General features: G+C 61.6%; 1 protein-coding gene across 7 annotated transcripts in view; it reads left to right on the top strand.

Moving 5' to 3' along the window:
• Window positions 1–16901, top strand: part of SPEG (striated muscle enriched protein kinase) — a 38689-nt gene that overhangs the window by 13624 nt on the left and 8164 nt on the right. For all 7 annotated transcript variants that reach the window (XM_015635165.3, XM_015635164.3, XM_033515938.1 and 4 more), the window contains 24 exons: window positions 891–2410; window positions 3364–3507; window positions 4282–4464; window positions 6127–6338; window positions 6603–6691; window positions 6873–7054; window positions 9161–9421; window positions 10687–10845; window positions 10973–11162; window positions 11314–11543; window positions 11722–11841; window positions 12230–12334; window positions 12446–12652; window positions 12778–12901; window positions 13293–13465; window positions 14228–14340; window positions 14526–14694; window positions 14778–14871; window positions 15180–15380; window positions 15529–15589; window positions 15787–15864; window positions 16020–16192; window positions 16298–16324; window positions 16631–16783. In XM_015635165.3, coding sequence (XP_015490651.1) covers window positions 891–2410; window positions 3364–3507; window positions 4282–4464; window positions 6127–6338; window positions 6603–6691; window positions 6873–7054; window positions 9161–9421; window positions 10687–10845; window positions 10973–11162; window positions 11314–11543; window positions 11722–11841; window positions 12230–12334; window positions 12446–12652; window positions 12778–12901; window positions 13293–13465; window positions 14228–14340; window positions 14526–14694; window positions 14778–14871; window positions 15180–15380; window positions 15529–15589; window positions 15787–15864; window positions 16020–16192; window positions 16298–16324; window positions 16631–16783 — 4968 coding nt within the window. The remainder of the gene's footprint in view (window positions 1–890; window positions 2411–3363; window positions 3508–4281; window positions 4465–6126; window positions 6339–6602; window positions 6692–6872; window positions 7055–9160; window positions 9422–10686; window positions 10846–10972; window positions 11163–11313; window positions 11544–11721; window positions 11842–12229; window positions 12335–12445; window positions 12653–12777; window positions 12902–13292; window positions 13466–14227; window positions 14341–14525; window positions 14695–14777; window positions 14872–15179; window positions 15381–15528; window positions 15590–15786; window positions 15865–16019; window positions 16193–16297; window positions 16325–16630; window positions 16784–16901) is intronic.

The raw sequence follows: 16901 nt of genomic DNA, 5'->3' as shown, positions 1-16901 counted from the left end.
TGGTGAGAAGGTGGGAGCAACACAGCCTGGGGGTGATGTAGGGGGGTCCCTTTCTGCTGTGGCCAGGTTGAGGCTGGGGGTATCCCCTGTGCCACTGCTTGAACTGCAGTACCTCACCCACAGATTATGCTGTGGGTATTTTCCCGTTCCACCCCTCCATGGTGCTCTGCACATCCCGCAGTGTGGGGAACCAGAGGTGCACAGTAGCCTGGGACACACACTGACAAGTGTCTGCCCACGGTACAAGGGTGGCAGCAGGGTCCAGGGACATGCTGCCTCCTCAGATCCTGCTGATGTGCTCAGAGCCCCCGTCCCTCCCTGCCACCTTTGGTTCCTGAAGGCCTCTTCCTTTGACCTCCATCTTGCTCTATTTTTGTTTAAGGCTGCTTGTTCCACCAGAACCTCATCTCCACCTTATGATTTCTGTTCTGCGTTTGCTGAGCCCCTCTGGGGGCAGTGGGATAGGAAGATGTACAGCATGTGTACAGGCAGGGCTTGCAGCCTTGGGGATACCCTCTGGCAAGGCTGCACTGCCTCAGCACAGCAGGACACCCCAGCAAACTGGGGCACCCCCCAGCCCCTGGTCCTGTCTGCATGGTGGCCTGGGGAGGAGACTCACTGAGTATTCCAGCATCACCCTTCTGCTCCATGGACAAGGGGTCCCAGCAGCCCAGGACTCTCACCTAACCCAGCCAGCTCCCAATGGTCTTGGGGTGACCAGATACCCTTGCTGGGACCCCTTGAGTCTCCCCAGTCACAAGGCTGCCCTGACTGTTTGACCCCCTTGCTATGCCCCATTGGGCACTGTGGTGCAGGCTGGAAGCTGGGGTGCAGCCAAGCAGGTACAAGGGTGGCCTCTAAGCCATGCTCCTCTGTCTCTGCCCTTGCAGCAGCATCCCCCAGGGAGGCTACCGGAGAGATGACCTTCACAGAGGCCCTGTCTCTCCAAAGCCTGGTGCAGAGCCCCCAAGATCCCCCGCTGCCTTGCCGCTGACTGCTAAGCCACCCATCATCCGCTCGCCATCTCCTCGTGCTGGCACATGCCTGCAGCCACCCATGGGCATCGTGTCCCAGCCTGCTGCCCGTGGCCCTGGCGTCCCCTCCTTCACACCCGTGACCCCTCGCAAGAAGTCCTCGGTGCCGGTAGAGTATCAGGATGTCGTTCCTGAGGAGTACGAGGAGAAGATCAAGAAGCCCAAGTCCTCTGGGTACTCACAGGGCAGCACACAAGAGTCCCGTCCGCAGACACCCATGAGTGACACCTCTGGCCGCATCTCTGTCCGGGCATCCCCCAAGCTGGTGCGTGCTGGCTCCAGGATCTTTGAGAGGCTGCAGTACTTTGAGGAGCGGCAGAGGAGCCTGGAGCAGGACAGTCCCTTTCCCACACGCTCCAACCTGCCCCTGCGCAAGACGCGCTCCTTCGACCAGCCTGGCACTGGCTCGCGCCGTGCCAGCACTCCGGGTGGCTCGCGGGAGGACCTGCGGGAAGGTGGCCGCTGGGAGCCGGGCAGCACGGCAGCGTGCCGGCGTTTGGCCTTCCGGCAGAAAGCCGCATCCTTTGACGAGCGGGGCAAGTTCGCCAACCGCGTCTATGCCATCGAGCACAAGTTTGCAGAGGAGCTGACCCGCATCAAGCGGACAGTCTCCAAGCAGCAGCTGCGGCGCTCCCAGGAGCTGTGCAAAGCCGGGTTGCCTCCGGCACCCTCACCCCCAGCGACCAGCGAGCCTCCTGCACCCCGTGCCCCCCGCACCTCTTCCTCTCAGGGCGCCAGCGGACGCAAGGCACTGCCACCCAAGACCTGCCCGCCAGCAGAGAGCACACACGTCATCCAGCACCTGGCACTTTCCAGTGTGGTGTTGGTGGGACCTGATGGGGAGCCACTGCCAGGGGGGCAGCGTGGGAAGAGAGCCCCAGTGGGGGGGGGTAGTGTGGCTGGACTGCCCAGCTCAGTGGAGAATGCAGGTGCCAGGAAGAATCTGCAGCAAGAAGGCATTGGGGAAGTGAAGAAGAAGGAGCAGTGGCCGTTGGCACAAGCCAGCCCGCAGGGAAGGGTGGCCCTCTCGCAGGTGGGTCTTGCCGAAGGCAGCCCGTACCCAGATGGAGGCCCTGCCCGTGGCCCTGGGGCAGTGAGTGAAGCCCTGGCTGCCCGACTGGCTGTGCCCCACGGACTGTACCGGCGGCCAGAGACGCCCACAGAAGTGCGGTTCCTGCCTTGGGCAAAGCCAGGGATGGAGCAGGAAGCTCGTCTGGAACGAAGCTGGGCAGGACAGCATGGTGTGGGCAGGGAGGTGGAGAGAAGGCAGATGAAAGTGTCAGAGAAGAAAGAGAGTGGCCGGATGGCTCAAGAAGCCAGGAGCACACGGAGCAAGGGGAAGGGACGCCGAGCCAGGCCCACCTCTCCAGAGCTAGGTAGGGCCATGGCTTTCTGCCCTCCTGCGGGCACGGAGTTGGCCTGGCCAGCCCCTGGGTGGGTTGGGGGACCTCCAGCCTGCCCCTGGGAGGTGTGGGGAGCCAAGGGGTGGAGTGGAGGGATGTGACTCAGGAGGCTGGGGTAGCTGGCACCAAAAAGTGCCATAAGACAGACCAGCCTGGCTGCCAGTTTGCTGGGCCTTGAGGTTACAACGCTTGCTATCTTCATCTTCTCGCTGCTCTCACCTGGCACAGAAAAGACACAGCGGGCTGACTTGCAGCGTAGACCCCTGGCCTGGGGCAAAGGGCACCCACTGCAACTTGTCCTGTCTGGGCCATGCTTGGTGGTCCAGGCAGGGCATGCAGCCCAAGCTTCCCCAGGGGAAGGTGGCTTGGCTGGGGGAGAGGTGTCCTGCCCATTACAGCAAGGAGCAGTTAGACCAGACTATACCTGGGCTGGGAGCTTCTTCTAGGCTCTGCTCTAAACAGAGAAGTGCCAGGCCCATGTGTCTGAGGCTCCTGGCACAGCCCCAGGACTTTTGACCAGGTGCTGGGGCCATGAGAGGGGAGAGACCTGGGAGGTGCTTGCTGATGTATTGGGGTGCAGCAGCTAGCATCCCATGAGGGACTGGGGGAAGTTCAGGGTGGGGGGTGCAGCAGGCTATACAACCCTCCTTCTTCCATACTCCCCTGTCACCTCATCTCTTATGCCCTACGGGGATGTGCCACAAGCTGAATGCTACCTGTCTCCCGTCTTGCCTGCTCTGTGCCATGTGGATCCTGATGTGGCCTTTTTGTCCACTGCATGGCCCAAGTACCTGCTGATGCCCCAGGAGGGTGTGGTTGACCAGTGGGTTGGGAGACCCATGCTCTGTCTGCATGCAGCCCAGCATGGCACAGGAGCCACTCAGTCACCCTGCTGACAGCCATGGGGTCCATCTCTCCCTGTGCAGAGTCCTCAGATGACTCCTATGTGTCAGCGGGTGAAGACCCCCTGGAAGCCCCCATCTTTGAGATCCCCATCCAGGACATGACAGTGGTCGTGGGGGCAGAGGTGCTGCTCAAGTGCATTGTCACAGCCAACCCCCAGCCAGAAGGTGAGCCGCTGTGGGGCTGGGTGTCAGGGGCACGAGCATGGCAGAGGGACTCTGCGTGTCCGTGTCCTACCTGCGCGGTGTGGGACACCCAGCGCTGAGCTGGGTGTCTCAGGGGAGGTGATGTGCCCGCCCTGGGAGCACCCCTTCTGCCCTTCCTCCCCTCAGAAAGGAACGAAGTGCTTGAGCACTGCGTGCCAGGATATGGTGCAGAAAGCAGGGTGCCTGCTGTCCCCCAGGGCTGGGCTGGGCTGTTGGGAAAGTGGGAGAAGGGCCACTGAGCCCTACGCGGGCAGGGACGGGTGATGCAACCTGATCTAATGGGTGGCGCCCCTGCCCATGGCGAAGGAGGTGTTGCTGGAACTAGACGATCATCAGGGTGCCTTCCAACCCAAGCCATTCTATGATTCTCTGATGCTCTGGGCTGCTGTTGGTGCAGCTCAGGTGGTTTTAGGGCTGATGGACTCCGGGACTCCAAGACGTACGCGGGGGCAGCCGGGTATCCAGGGCCGGTGCCAGTCGCCAAAGCCAGGCAGAAGCCAAGCAGCTTTAATTCCCTCTTCCAGCCTCCACTGGAGGGCAGGAGGATGTTCGGAAGCAGATAGGGGCCAGGCCCGGTCTCTGTCAGAGGGCCGAGGGATCCCGGGGATGCTCCCCATAGCAAATGGGTGTCCTCAGGCCAGGCAAAGGAGCGCCTGGCCTCCCCGGGACCCTGCGCAGTTGCCCGGGAAAGCTCGGACTCTCCTGCCCACGCGTGACCCCCGCCTCTGCCGGCAGTGTCCTGGAGGAAGGACGGGGTCCCGCTGCGGAGCAGCACGACGCGCCCCATCAAGGCGGAGGGCGAGCGGCACACGCTGCTGGTGCGTAGCGCCCGGGTGGCCGACGCCGGGCTGTACACTGTCACCGCGGCCAACGAGGTGGGGGCCACCTGCTGCAGTGCCATCCTCAGCGTGCGGCCCGGTGAGTGCCGCGGCCGGCGGATGGAGGGAGGCCGGGAGGGAAGGAGGGAAGCAAGGAGGGAGGCAGACGGGGAGGGAGCGAGGGCTGGCGCCGCGGTAGGCTGGCTGCCAGCTCTGCCGCTGCTGTCACTGGGAAGAAACCGGCTTCCTTACCCTACAAGGCTCTGTCTGAACCAAAGCAGCTGACGTGCTCCCGGCAGCCGTGGAAGTATCCTACCGTGGGGGGAGCGGGGTCAGGCTGTGAGCATCTCCTGGCGCCCAGCAAGCAGCCCAGTGTCCGGCCCCCACACCTGCCCTGTGTCCCGCTGGACACGGGGCTACACCAGCCTGCCCTACAACCCGCAGTCCATGTGGGTACCCCTGCAAACCATGTGGCTACTCCTACCTTCTGCATGTGAACCGTGGGGGTATCCCAGCCTGCTCCCCAACCCGCAAATTGCGGATATATCCCTGCGCTCCACTCTGCTAGCCGCGGGGAGACCCCCGCCCCACAAACTAGTAGCTGTGGGGCTACCCCGCCTGCCCACCAAGCTGCTAGCCGGGGAGAACCCCACCTGACCCCAGCCATAGGGATACCCAGCCCGCTGCAGCCCCAAAGCCCTTCCCATTCCAAGAGAGTGTCTCTGGGCGGCAGGCAGAGGCTCAGAGCTGCCCCGAGGGCTGGAAGCACCCAAAACCTCCCCTCTCCGTTGTTACGCGGGACTGTACACGCAGAGGCAGCCGCGGCCGTGCAGGGCCGGCCAGGCACAGTGGTGGGGGGCAGGAAGGGCCCCGGCAGACCCCGGCCCGCCGCGGGCCCTCCCCCGTGCTGCTGGCCCAGCCCCGGGGGCCGGCCGGCGCTAGGGCGGGGAGGGCTCAGCGGGCCGGCGGCGCTGCGAGCTGGAGGCGCCCGGCACCGGCAGTGCCACCGGCACCGGCGGCGGTTCGGCGGTGTGGCGGGGGGCGGCTCGCGGGGCTGCCGTGGCCCCGGTGAGTGCAGGGTGCTTCGGGGGGGTACGGACAGGGGGAAGTCGGGCTCAGACTCCTAGCTCTCCGCTGGAAGGTGCCCGTGGGCATGACGGAGGCGCGGGGACACAGCCCTTGTCCAGTACCGGGCAGGCCGGCCGCTTCCTCCGGCGCAGGGCAGGGAGCTCGAGAGCGCTCCGGCGGCCGGGCTGAGGGGGCCGGCACCCCCATGGTGGCGACTGGGCTCTGGCAGTCCCCCGTGCCGCTCGCCGCTCCTCATCCCGTCCCCCACCGGCCCCTGTATCCCGCACCCCGCGAGTCCCCCAGTCCGGCCCCCGATGGCGCGGACCGGCGGGCGGGCGGGCTGCAGGGGGAGCGCAGCTGCCAATGTCACCTTCAGCCGTGCCGGCCCCGGCCGGGACAGCCATCCCGGGAATCCGGGCGGCTTAAGGATGGGAGCGCGGGCTGCTGCGTAAGAGCCACTTGAGCCCTGCTGTCGCCTTGCGGAATATCGCGTCCCCTTATCATCCCGCGGCGTGCTACTCACCCCCTCCCCCAGCGCGGCCACGCACCCCTTCGCTGCCGGCCACCGCCGAGCCGGGATGTGCCGTGGGGTGGGTGTCCACCCCTGTAATGCAGGCTGGTGGAAATGGATGCCCTAACCCGCCTGCCCGGCTCCGGTTGCTGCCAGCTCCTTATCCAGCGTCTTCTGTGCTAGCACCCGCTGTGGAGCGGCATGGGAACTTGTCCCCCACCATCGGCCAGGCCAGCCCCATCACATCGGACGAGGAGTACCTGAGCCCCCTGGAAGAGTTCCCCGAGTCCGGCACCCCCCAGCACCGACCGGCCATGAAGTTGCAGCCAAGAGCCGAGCATGGGGCTGCCCGTGGCTCCCCAGAGACCACCTTCAAGGCTTCCCCCACCTTTGAGGTAAGATAACAAATCCCCCAGGACCTGGTAGGGGGGTACAGTGCCATGTGATTGCAGTGCTGTAGTCCTCGGTGCCAGGAGGTGCTAGGTCAGGTCTTCCTAGCCCTTGATCTGATGTGGGGTCCTCCCAGCACCTGGGCAGGCTCCACCCCACCATCTTCCTTGGTACTCCTGTTGTGATAGGGGTCAGACAACCCTGGGTGCAGGGGTGGGGGGTCCTGTGTGCACACGGTGCTTGCTGCTCTCTGACCCCTCTTTGTCCAGGTATCCTTGTCGGACCAGTCGGTGCTGGAGGGGCAGGATGTTAGCATGAGTGTTCGTGTCCGTGGGGAGCCCAAGCCCATCATTTACTGGTGAGTCCTACTGCTCTCTGGGGTCACAGGTGGGCAGAAAAGGAGGGGGCAGGCATGGGGATGGTTAGCATGGAGCTCTCATTCTGAGCAGGGAGTGTTGGAGAAGTTTTTTTTTGGTGACAGCCAAACTGGGTGTGCAGGGCCAGGTATGACCATGATGCTCTGCCTCTGTCTGGAGCAGGCTGAGAAATAGGCAGCCAGTGAAGTATGGCCGCCGGCACCATGCGGAGGAGGCAGAGGGAGTGCGGGGGCTCTTCACGCTGCACATCCTGGCGGCGGAGCACACTGACACCGGCTTCTACACCTGCAAGGCCGTCAATGAGTATGGCACCAAGCAGTGTGAGGCCAAGCTGGAGGTCAGAGGTAAAACTCCCTGAGTATGTCACCCAAGAACCTGAGAGGCCAGCTGGCTCTAGTGCCCTGCATGAGCTGTGGGGAAGGGGCCACTGCAGACCCGCCCTTAGTGGTGTGATATGAGAAGGAGACAAGCCAGCCCATCCTGTGGTGGCGCAGGCAGGGAACAGGAAGGTGGAGTTATGTGCCTGGGGCTGTCTGCAGAAGCTTGGCCCTGCAGCAGAAGAAGGCAGGCTGCCTTGCTGTCTCACCCAGATGTGCAGCCCTGGGTCCCACCTGTTGCCTGCTGTTCCAGAGCCCCACTGATCTGACCCAGACCCAACTGCTTCTCATAGCCCAGCTTTACCCCACGTCCCCTCCCACACCCACTTATGGGGCACGGTGCCGCCTCTGGCTGACCAGGGAGGGCTTTTGGCCTTGGAGGCTCCCTAGGAAACATGTCCTCATGCCCTGCAAATGCAACTTGCTCCCTCCTTGCCCCAGCTGTCAGCAAGCTCTGTGCCAGGCACAGGGCAACTTGCAGGGGTCCCTCCTTGCCCATTTCCAGCAAAGTCCCATATGCATTGGACTTCACTGTCCAGTCCCGTTTCCTTGCTATCGCTTCCCAGCCCTGCTGTGGTCCTCCTAGGACCCCAAAATAATGTGTGTAGTTTTGAGGAGTTGAGGGGGGAGTTGGGATTGATAGCCAGGCTCTGGCTGTCAATTCCCCAATGCCAGGGAAGGGGCCTGTGGGGATGAGTGATGCTGCCTCCCTCCTCTTGCCCTTTGCTGTGTGTGCCCTGCTCCCCCCAGCCCTCCCTGCTGATGGTTGCCTGAGCCCCCCAAGCTGTGCCGATCCCACCCCAGCCTTGGCTGCACTGCTTGTACGCTGCCGGGATTATGCTCCCAGCCTACAGCAAAGCGCGGCGGCACGGGGGTGGGAGCGGAAGCCGTCCCAGTGTCCCATGACTAGCAGGAGCTGGGCTGCAGGGGTTATAGCCTAACCCCAGCCCCTCTTGGGGGTCTCATCAGATGGCTCCGTGCCTCGTTGCCCACTTGCACCCCTCGTGCCGGCGCTGGCATGTGTGTCCGTGCCGGTCCCGTCGCTGCTGCACTAACCCTTCTGCTTGCTGACTGCGGTTTTTGTCTGTACGCAGGGGGAGTACGATAAGGGGGTGCATCTCTCAGAGCCGCGGCTGCGGGGCTCTTAGTTGGACACCTCTTAGGCAGTGGACCTCACCTTGTGTTATTACCTCCTTCTCCATCCGCCGCCTCGTCCTGGACGCACCGCGGGGACGCGCGGGCCCTCGACTGCGGGCAGGGGTTCGCCAGATGGCCGGGGCAGGCCTAACTGAGGCGGGGCGGGGGAAGCAGCAGGGGAGCAGCAGGCACCCCCTCAGCCGGGCCAGGGTGCCCGTATGATGCTGTCTTGTCTCTTGCTCCATCCGTTTGTCCCTGTCTGCGTGTTCTACTGCCTCTCTCTTGCTGCCCAGGGAAAGGGAGCGGGGAGCTGAGCCCACGGTTGCCGCCGTGCCGCCTAGGGCTGTAGGGAAGGGGCTGCAGTGTGGTGGCAGCTCTGTGACAGTCACCTTGGAGCACAGGAGACAGGAGACCCCAGGGACCCCACAGGGGAACACCCTGCGTGAGATGCAGGGGGGAGGGAGAGCATTGGCCCCTTTGGCTTCACGGTGGCCACTCAGGTGCCAGCTTGGCCACCAAGACACGTCCCTTGTAGCCCCAGGGCTTGGGTCCCACAGGGGCATCCCCTGGCTGTGGGTCTCTTCTCCCCAGGGAGGGGGCTTGATGGGGAGGGGGGGGTGGGCTGCGAGGCCGTGACCCTATTTTTTTTGTAGCTCTAATAAAATCTGTTTGGTAAAGCGCTGTGTGGTGTGTTCCTGGCACGGACACCTCCCCTCACCCCCAGCCCCCTCCCTGGCTCAGCTCTGCTTTCCACATCTCGCCTCCCATCCCACCCTTCCCTGCTGCACTCCCTGCCCGCTGCACCAGGCCCCCTCCCTGCATGAACCACTGCCCTGCATGTACTCCCACTCCATCCCTGCTACCTCTCATGGTTGCTTTTCAGTTGCTGAGATGCATCTCTCTCTTTCTCTCTCTCTCTCCCCCCTCCCCGGGCAGCTCGCCCCGAGTGCCAGTCCCTGGCCATCGTGGTTCCCCTGCAGGACTTGGTGGTCGGGGCGGGGGAGCTGGCGGTCTTTGAGTGCATGGTGGCCGGCCCGCCAGACATGGACGTAGACTGGCTGTCCCGGGGCCGGCTGCTCCAGCCTGCCCTGCTCAAATGCAAGATGCATTTTGATGGGCGCAAGTGCAAGCTGCTGCTCACCTCTGTGCATGAAGACGACAGCGGAATCTACACCTGCAAGCTCAGCACTGCCAAAGGTAAGCGGGGGGAATGCAGCTTCCCCAAGGGGGGGTTCTCACTCAGGGCTTGGCCCTAGGTGTGGTGGATAGACCCCCCTATTCTGGGCTCCGGGCTCTTGTCCCCAAGAATGTAGCTGTGAGTGCTGGAGGTGGGGTTCAGTGAGACAGGGGGATAGAGAGTGTTTGGTGCCCCAGGCACAGGGAAGATTTCTCAGGGAAACCTGGTGTGCATCAGTTCTTGGGCTCCAGCACCCTGAGCCTTGCAGAAATGTCCCACCCCACTCCACTCAGCTCCTCTGCCAGCATGCGGCTCCCTGAAACATAGGAAGATGCATTTGCTCCATGGCTGCACCAGGTGGATGCAGGCCTGGAGTCCAGCTGTCTCTGTCCCCTGGCTTCAGAGCTTCTGGGCAACCTGCTCCAGTACTGATGTGTCTCTGCTGGCTTGGGAGGTGGTGGGGAAATGGGCAGGAAGGCTTCCCAGCCTCTCCCACCAAACCATCACTGGTGGCAGCACAGCAAGAGTTGCATGAGACTCTGTCCCATGACTCTGACACACCTGTACCTGGGCATGCTGCCCACAGCTCTGTCCCACACAGAGTTCACTCTCCTGCCCACCTAGGCAGTAGGGCTGGGGGGGCTTTGCAGGGAGAAGCAGCATTCCCTGCACCTTGCGGCTGTTCCTGTGCAATCCTCCATGAAGGAGGCTTTATGCCTGTGGGGCTTTGAAGGTAGAAGCAGTTTGGGGCTCAGGGAGGTGAGGGTGTGCCTCAGAATGGTGTTGCCCATCCTTACCCAGGGTGGGTGACAACACTGTCATTGCAAAGTGGTCCCTGCTGGAAATCTCCTCACCTGGAGCATACGGCCTACTCATGTCCCCATGCAGCTCCTTGGATGCTGCATATGCTGGCACTACCTGCTTAAGCATCGCTGCCCTATCCCCAAGGGGATAGGCCAGCTGTGATCTCCTGCCCTATAGGGAGGACAAGGCATCCTCCCAGCCAATCTTTCTGCTGGCACCTGTACTGCTGTGCAGAGAGGAAAGAGGTGCTTGCAGCCATCAGAGCCCCAGGCCTGGGCATGGGGACCCTGCATGCATTTGTGTCCCCCTGCCTTGCACAGGGACAGAGCCTGGACCCCCTGGGCTCAGCCCCCACCATGGATGGGGTATGCTCACCCACCGCCACACTGGTTGCTGGGTTGCAGCCAGGGGGTCACAGGTTGCCTCCTGCCCTGCACAGGCATGTGCTGTGGGGACTCACCAGTGCCTGCTCTCCTCGCAGATGAGCTGACCTGCAGTGCCCGGCTGACAGTGCAGCCCTCTGTGCAGCCACTCTTCACCCGCAAGCTGGAGGATGTGGACGTGGTGGAAGGGCGAACAGCGCGTTTTGTCTGCATGATCAGTGGGACTCCTCCTCCAACAGTTACCTGGACTCACTTTGGTAACCCTGAGCTCAGAGAGCTTGCCACGGGCCCTACAGGGAGACCTCTCTTCATCTCCTTGGGGCCTGCACCTGGCTGGGACAGGAGAGGATGCTGCTGCTGATGCTGGTGTGTGTCTCTGCACAGGTCTGCCAGTGCAGGAGGGGGAGAACGTGAGGATTCAGCAGGATGGAGGGCTGCACTCACTGGTCATCGTGCATGTGGGCAGTGAAGATGAAGGGCAGTACAAGGCAACCGCCAGGAACACCCATGGCCATGTGGAGTGCTCTGCTGAGCTCTATGTGGAGGAGCCACGGCCATCTGCAGCCTCCCAGATGTAAGAGTTGGATGGTCACTGGAATCTGCTTCCCCCTGCTTGCTCCCCTCTGGGACTTGGTATACAACAGGCTTATGCAAAGCCTAGAGCCGGGGCTGGGCTGGGGGCACCACACCATGCTCCCATCATGAGCATGTGCGGGCTCTTGCAGCTCTAAGCTGGAGAAGATGCCATCCATCCCAGAGGAACCAGAGCAGGTGGAGACAGAGGCAGAGTGCTTCACCATGCCCGATTTCCTGAAACCACTGCACAACCTGGACGTGGTGGAGTCAAAGGAGGCTGTGCTGGAGTGCCAGGTGGCCGGGATGCCCTACCCCTCCATCACCTGGTACCACAATGGCTCCCGAATTGACAGCACTGATGACCGCAAGATGATGCAATGTAGGACTCCTCGTTGCCTTTCCCACCCCCTGGGGTCCCTCTACATGGGGTGGGAGAAGGGGGAGCACCCTTGGAGGAGGCATTATCCCCCAGACCTTTACACCCCATGAGGTAGGAAGGGGAGCTCTGTGCTGCTTAACTGGTAGGGTCTTACCTGTGTCCCCCTGTTCTCCACCAGATAAGGACATCCATCGTCTGGTATTCACGGCTGTCAGCCACACGCATGCCGGTGTCTACAAAAGTGTCATTGCCAACAAAGTGGGGAAGGCCACGTGCTATGCACACCTCTATGTCACCGGTAAGCAGCAGCAGACACCACTTGGGATGTGTGGCCACTCACAGCCACCACTAGGCTGTGCCCCAGGATTGTCATGAGGTCCTAAGGGAATACTTTAGGTTGGAGGGGACCTCAGGAGGTCTCTAATCCAACCTAAAAGTGGGGACAGCAGCGCAGTTCTCATCTTGTGTGGTCAGGACCCATCCCTGGGTCATCACTAGGTCCTGCATGGAGCTTGCTGGCAGTGACAGTCCCACAGGGGCTAGCAGGTTGAGCCCCTACCAGGAAACCAGAAAGAATTGCTGGCCTCATCCATCCCCTCAGCAAGCATCTCCCAGAGCATGAGGCAGATGCCCTGGTGAGCTGGGGCAGTGGCTATGCTTATATCCCTGCCCACCTCCCCATGCAGATGTGGTGCCAACCCCCCCAGATGGGCCCCCCACTGTGGCCTCAGTGACCGGCAGAGCCATCACGCTGACCTGGAACAAGCCCAAGTGGCTGGACGCTGCCATAGGTGAGGAGGCAGGGTATGGGCAGGAAGATGGCAGGGGGTGGGCAATGCCATGATGGGGTGCATGGGGTAGCTCCATGCCAGGGGCCCTGCACTGACCCTCTCCCCTTGCAGACCCCAATTCAGTGACCTACGTGGTGCAAATGCAAGTGCTGGGCACGATGCAGTGGGTGGTGCTGGTGACCGGTGTGCAGGACACCACCTACACAGTGCACAGGCTGACCAAGGGTGCCCAGTACCTCTTCCGTGTCATCACTGCTACTCCCAAGACCAACAGCAAGCCCTCCCCACCTGTGGGGCCCGTGCAGCTCCTGGACCGGGGTGAGAAGGGCAGTGGGGAGGGCATGGGTAGCTGGGGTAGAGGTCTCTGTCCCTTGTTGGGTGGTAAGCTGCCCAGGGCTGGGTGGCATGGAGTGGGCAGGGGTTGGTGAAAATGCATTTGGCAGGTCCTTACCTGGAGGAGGCCCCAGTCATCCTGGACAAGCCAGATGTGGTATATGTGGTAGAAGGCCAGCCAGCCTCCATCACCATCACCATCAACCATGTGGAGGCCACCGTCACCTGGAAGAGGTAGGACATGGCACTGTGCCTTGTTGCCTGCCCCGTGCCTAGCATCACCCCACTGTGATGGGTGGAAGGACTTCCACCTCTCCATGCAGCTCAATGTGTGTGTGTGGGGGGGTGCTTCCCTGGGGCTGGTCTGGGTATGCACACAAGGATGTCCAGGGCCCTGAAGAGCTGTGGGGTGGGTTGTGGGATGCTAACTGTGGGGTATTAAGGGGCAAGAGCCATTGAGGAGGCAGAGCTAGCAATGGGATGTGAGTGCTTTGTGGGGGCTGTGGGATGGGAACTGGGGCTAACTGTGGGTAAGGAGGTGGTCATGGAGCTGTGGGGCAGGATCTGTCAATGGGGCAGTGGGTCTGCCTGTGGAGCTGTGATATGACAGCTGGTGTGCCTGCAGGGGTGGGCAGGTGCTGGGGGAACTGGAGGGCACATGTGAGATGATGATGCCAGACGATGACCAGCACTGCCTGCGACTGCTGCGTGTTGGCCGGGGGGCCGGGGGGCTGCTGGCCTGTGAGGTGAGCAACCGCCACGGCACTGCCCAGTGCACCCTCCGCCTCCGCCTTGCAGGTAGGTGCCCCTGCATGGGGAGCCCACGTCCCTCTGCTGGGGGGTGGCATCACCTTATGGTGCTCCATATGCTGGGGGGGGCGGGATTGCCCTGGAGGGTGGCATTGCCCCATGGTGCCCCATGCCCATGTGCCACGGGGGCACTGCCCCATAGCAGGACACTGCTCCTCAGTGCTTCACACTCATATATTGTAGGGATGCCACTCTATAGGGTGGTAATCACGGGAATGAAAAACCATGAACCATGCGTTGGCACCGCTGCCTGGTGTCCCATACCCATGTCTGACCTGGGCAGAGGTGTCCCATGTACACATGGGGAGGCAGTGCCTTATGGTGTCCCTTAGGAATATGCCATGGGTGGCACTGCTGCAGGGTGTCCCATCCCCAAGTATAATCGGGAGGCACTGCTCCCAGTGCCCTGTAGCCAAGAACTATAGCAGACGCTTCCACAATGCCCCACAGTACCCCACATCTGTATGTAATACCAGATGCATTACCACAGTGCCCCATGCCTGTGTGCTGTGAGTGCCACTGCCTCACAGTGCCTCACTCCAGTGGGGAACTGCTGAATGCTGCCGCAGACACATGCCATCGGTGGTTTGCCCTGTAGAGGTGGCCCACTTCCATGTGCATTGGAGTGGCACTGCCCCATGTCTCTCCATGCCCCTACCCCTACTTGCAGTGCCTCACAGCTGTATGCTCCGTGCCAGTGGCAGGGGGCTGACACTGCCCCACGGTGCCCCATGCCCCATTTCTTGGCAGAGGCACCACGTTTTGAGTCCATCATGGAAGACATCGATGCCCAGGAAGGGGAGACACCACGATTCGCTGTGGTGGTGGAGGGGAAACCGCTGCCAGACATCATGTGGTACAAGGTGGGCTGGAAGCCCCCAACCCCTTACTGAACCATATTCCCACCAGACCTGCCACACTTCATTGCTTCACCTGGGCTGCTGCTCAGGTGATCAAGGATGTGTCCCATGCCCTACCCATGGGGAAAGGGTGGTGGGAGTTGGTCAGGGATGGGACAGGACACCCCCAATACCCCTGCCACTCCCAGGATGGGGAGCTGCTGGAGGAGAGCAGCCACCTGAGCTTCGTATATGAGGACAATGAGTGCTCGCTGGTGGTTCTGGGTGCTGCCGAGCCTGACAGTGGTGTCTACACCTGCACAGCCAAGAACCTGGCTGGGGAGGTCTCCTGCAAAGCAGAGCTGCTGGTGCGGGCAGGTATGGCTGACTGGCTCCCCAACCTCTGAGGGTCGAGCTTGAGTGTCTGGCTTGCCCCTTGCCAACGCCTTTCCTTCTCCCAGCCCAGCCCACTGCTGATGCCACCATGGAGGAGGATGCACTGCACAAGGCACGACGCCTGACCGACTACTACGATGTGCACGAGGAGATCGGGAGGTAGGTGGTCACTGGCATGATGGGGCATCCTTGGCACTGCAGGGACTGGGGTACTGGAGACAGGCTGCACTCTGGGGCTCTGACATAGAGGATTAGATCCTCTTGTGCTGGGGCTCCTCTCAGCTGTCAATGGAAGCTTAGGGTAGGGACCTGGCATGGCCAGAGAAAAGCCAGGCTTGGGGTCTCTGTGACCAGTGGATGAAGACAGAGAGCTGCTGAAGCTGCAAGCAGCTCCCTGCAGAGGGGGTGCCTGTGCCTCCTGCTCATTCACCTTCTCGTCCTCCCTTACCCCTACTGCTGAATTGCAGGGGGGCTTTCTCCTATCTGCGGAGGGTGACAGAGAAGAGCACCCGGCTGGACTTCGCTGCCAAGTTCATCCCTGGGAGGACCAAGGCCAAGCAGTCGGCACGGCGGGAGCTGCACATTCTCTCTCAGCTGGACCACGAGCGCATTGTCTTCTTCCATGATGCCTTTGAGAAGAAGAACGCTGTCATCATGGTCATGGAGCTGTATCCTCTGGGCACTGCTCCATGGGCACACAGCACAGGGGAGGAGGGGAGGCTTTTGGGAGGAACAGGTGGGCAGAGTGGGTGTAGAGGAGCTGGGTGTGGGGTACAATGGAGCATGGAATTTCTATGCTCCTTGACTGAGGGCCAGCTGCTCTGAAGAAGAGCTGCTGGACAGGATGGTGAGGAAGCCCTCAGTGTGTGAGTCAGAGGTGAGTGAATGCTGTGGGACCAAAGTGATGTGGAAAGGAGGGATCCTGGGGAGAGTGGGGTCTATCCCAGCCTAGAGATGTGCAGTGCTCATTGTATCAGGCTAAGGGGGTCACAGCCCACATTCTCCTCTGCACAGGGCCAGTGTACAGCTGACTCATGCTCAGGCTGCCCACTCTCCTCACTCCATCTCTTTCAGGTCCGGTCGTACATGCGGCAGGTCCTGGAAGGGATCTGCTACCTGCACCAGCACAGTGTCCTGCACCTGGACATCAAAGTGAGTGCAGGTCTTTACTCCTCCTGCCTGGTGCCTCCAGTGAAGGGCTCCTGGTGCACTGGGTGGGGAGTGGTCCTGCTGACAGGAAACATTTGTTCACTGGGGAAAGCCCCTGCCTCCTGCCAAGCTCCCCTCTGCTCTGCACTGTCCTGTAGCCAGAAAACCTCCTGATGGCAGATTTGAGCAGCGAACAGATCCGGATCTGCGACTTTGGCAATGCACAGGAGCTGACATCTGAGGAACCACAGTACTGCAAGTATGGCACCCCTGAGTTTGTGGGCCCTGAGATTGTCAACCAGACCCCTGTCTCCAGCGTCACTGACATCTGGTAAGGGTGGCCCTTGGGTGATCGGTGGGCTCCCTGCTATACCAGGAGAGACTGGGCATCCTGGAGGGCTTTTGATGTGCAGTAACTGTGCTCTCCTCTCTGCAGGCCTGTGGGAGTTATTGCATACCTCTGGTAAGTGCCCTGCTGTGTCTTCACAGGAGGGACACCCTTTCCACCCCCTCACCAGTTCCAGAACTGAGGCTGTGACCATGCACATGACTCCTGACAGACTCAGCCTCCTCCCCAGCTGCTCTTATCTCTGCCCTCCCCATGGCACCAGGGCTGAGGTCTGAGGTCTTGTCCTCAGTCTCCTGTACTTGCCATGCTGTTTCCCATGTCCCCAGAGATGGGGTCTGGGATCCTGTCCTCAGTTCTCTGTATTTGACATGCTGTTTTGCATGGCCCCGTGGCCCAGTGACAGTGTCTCCTCCTTGACAGCCTGACAGGGATCTCCCCCTTTGTGGGGGAGAATGACAAGACCACTCTGATGAACATCCGCAACTACAATGTAGCCTTTGAGGAGAGGATGTTCCAGGGGCTCACCCGGGAAGCCAAGGGCTTTGTCATCAAAGTGTTGGTCAATGACAAGCTGTGAGTACTGCAGGGTCCTCTTCCCCATCCCCTCCCCCTTCACCATAAGCTTTGTGCTCAAGGGAGGGTGGGGACCCCCATGCACTGGTGTGCCCAAGGGCAAGGCTGGCTGCACGGC

This window comes from Parus major, chromosome 7, assembly GCF_001522545.3.
Source record: "Parus major isolate Abel chromosome 7, Parus_major1.1, whole genome shotgun sequence".
NCBI lineage: Eukaryota > Metazoa > Chordata > Aves > Passeriformes > Paridae > Parus > Parus major.
This window is presented reverse-complemented; position numbering and strand designations above follow the sequence as displayed.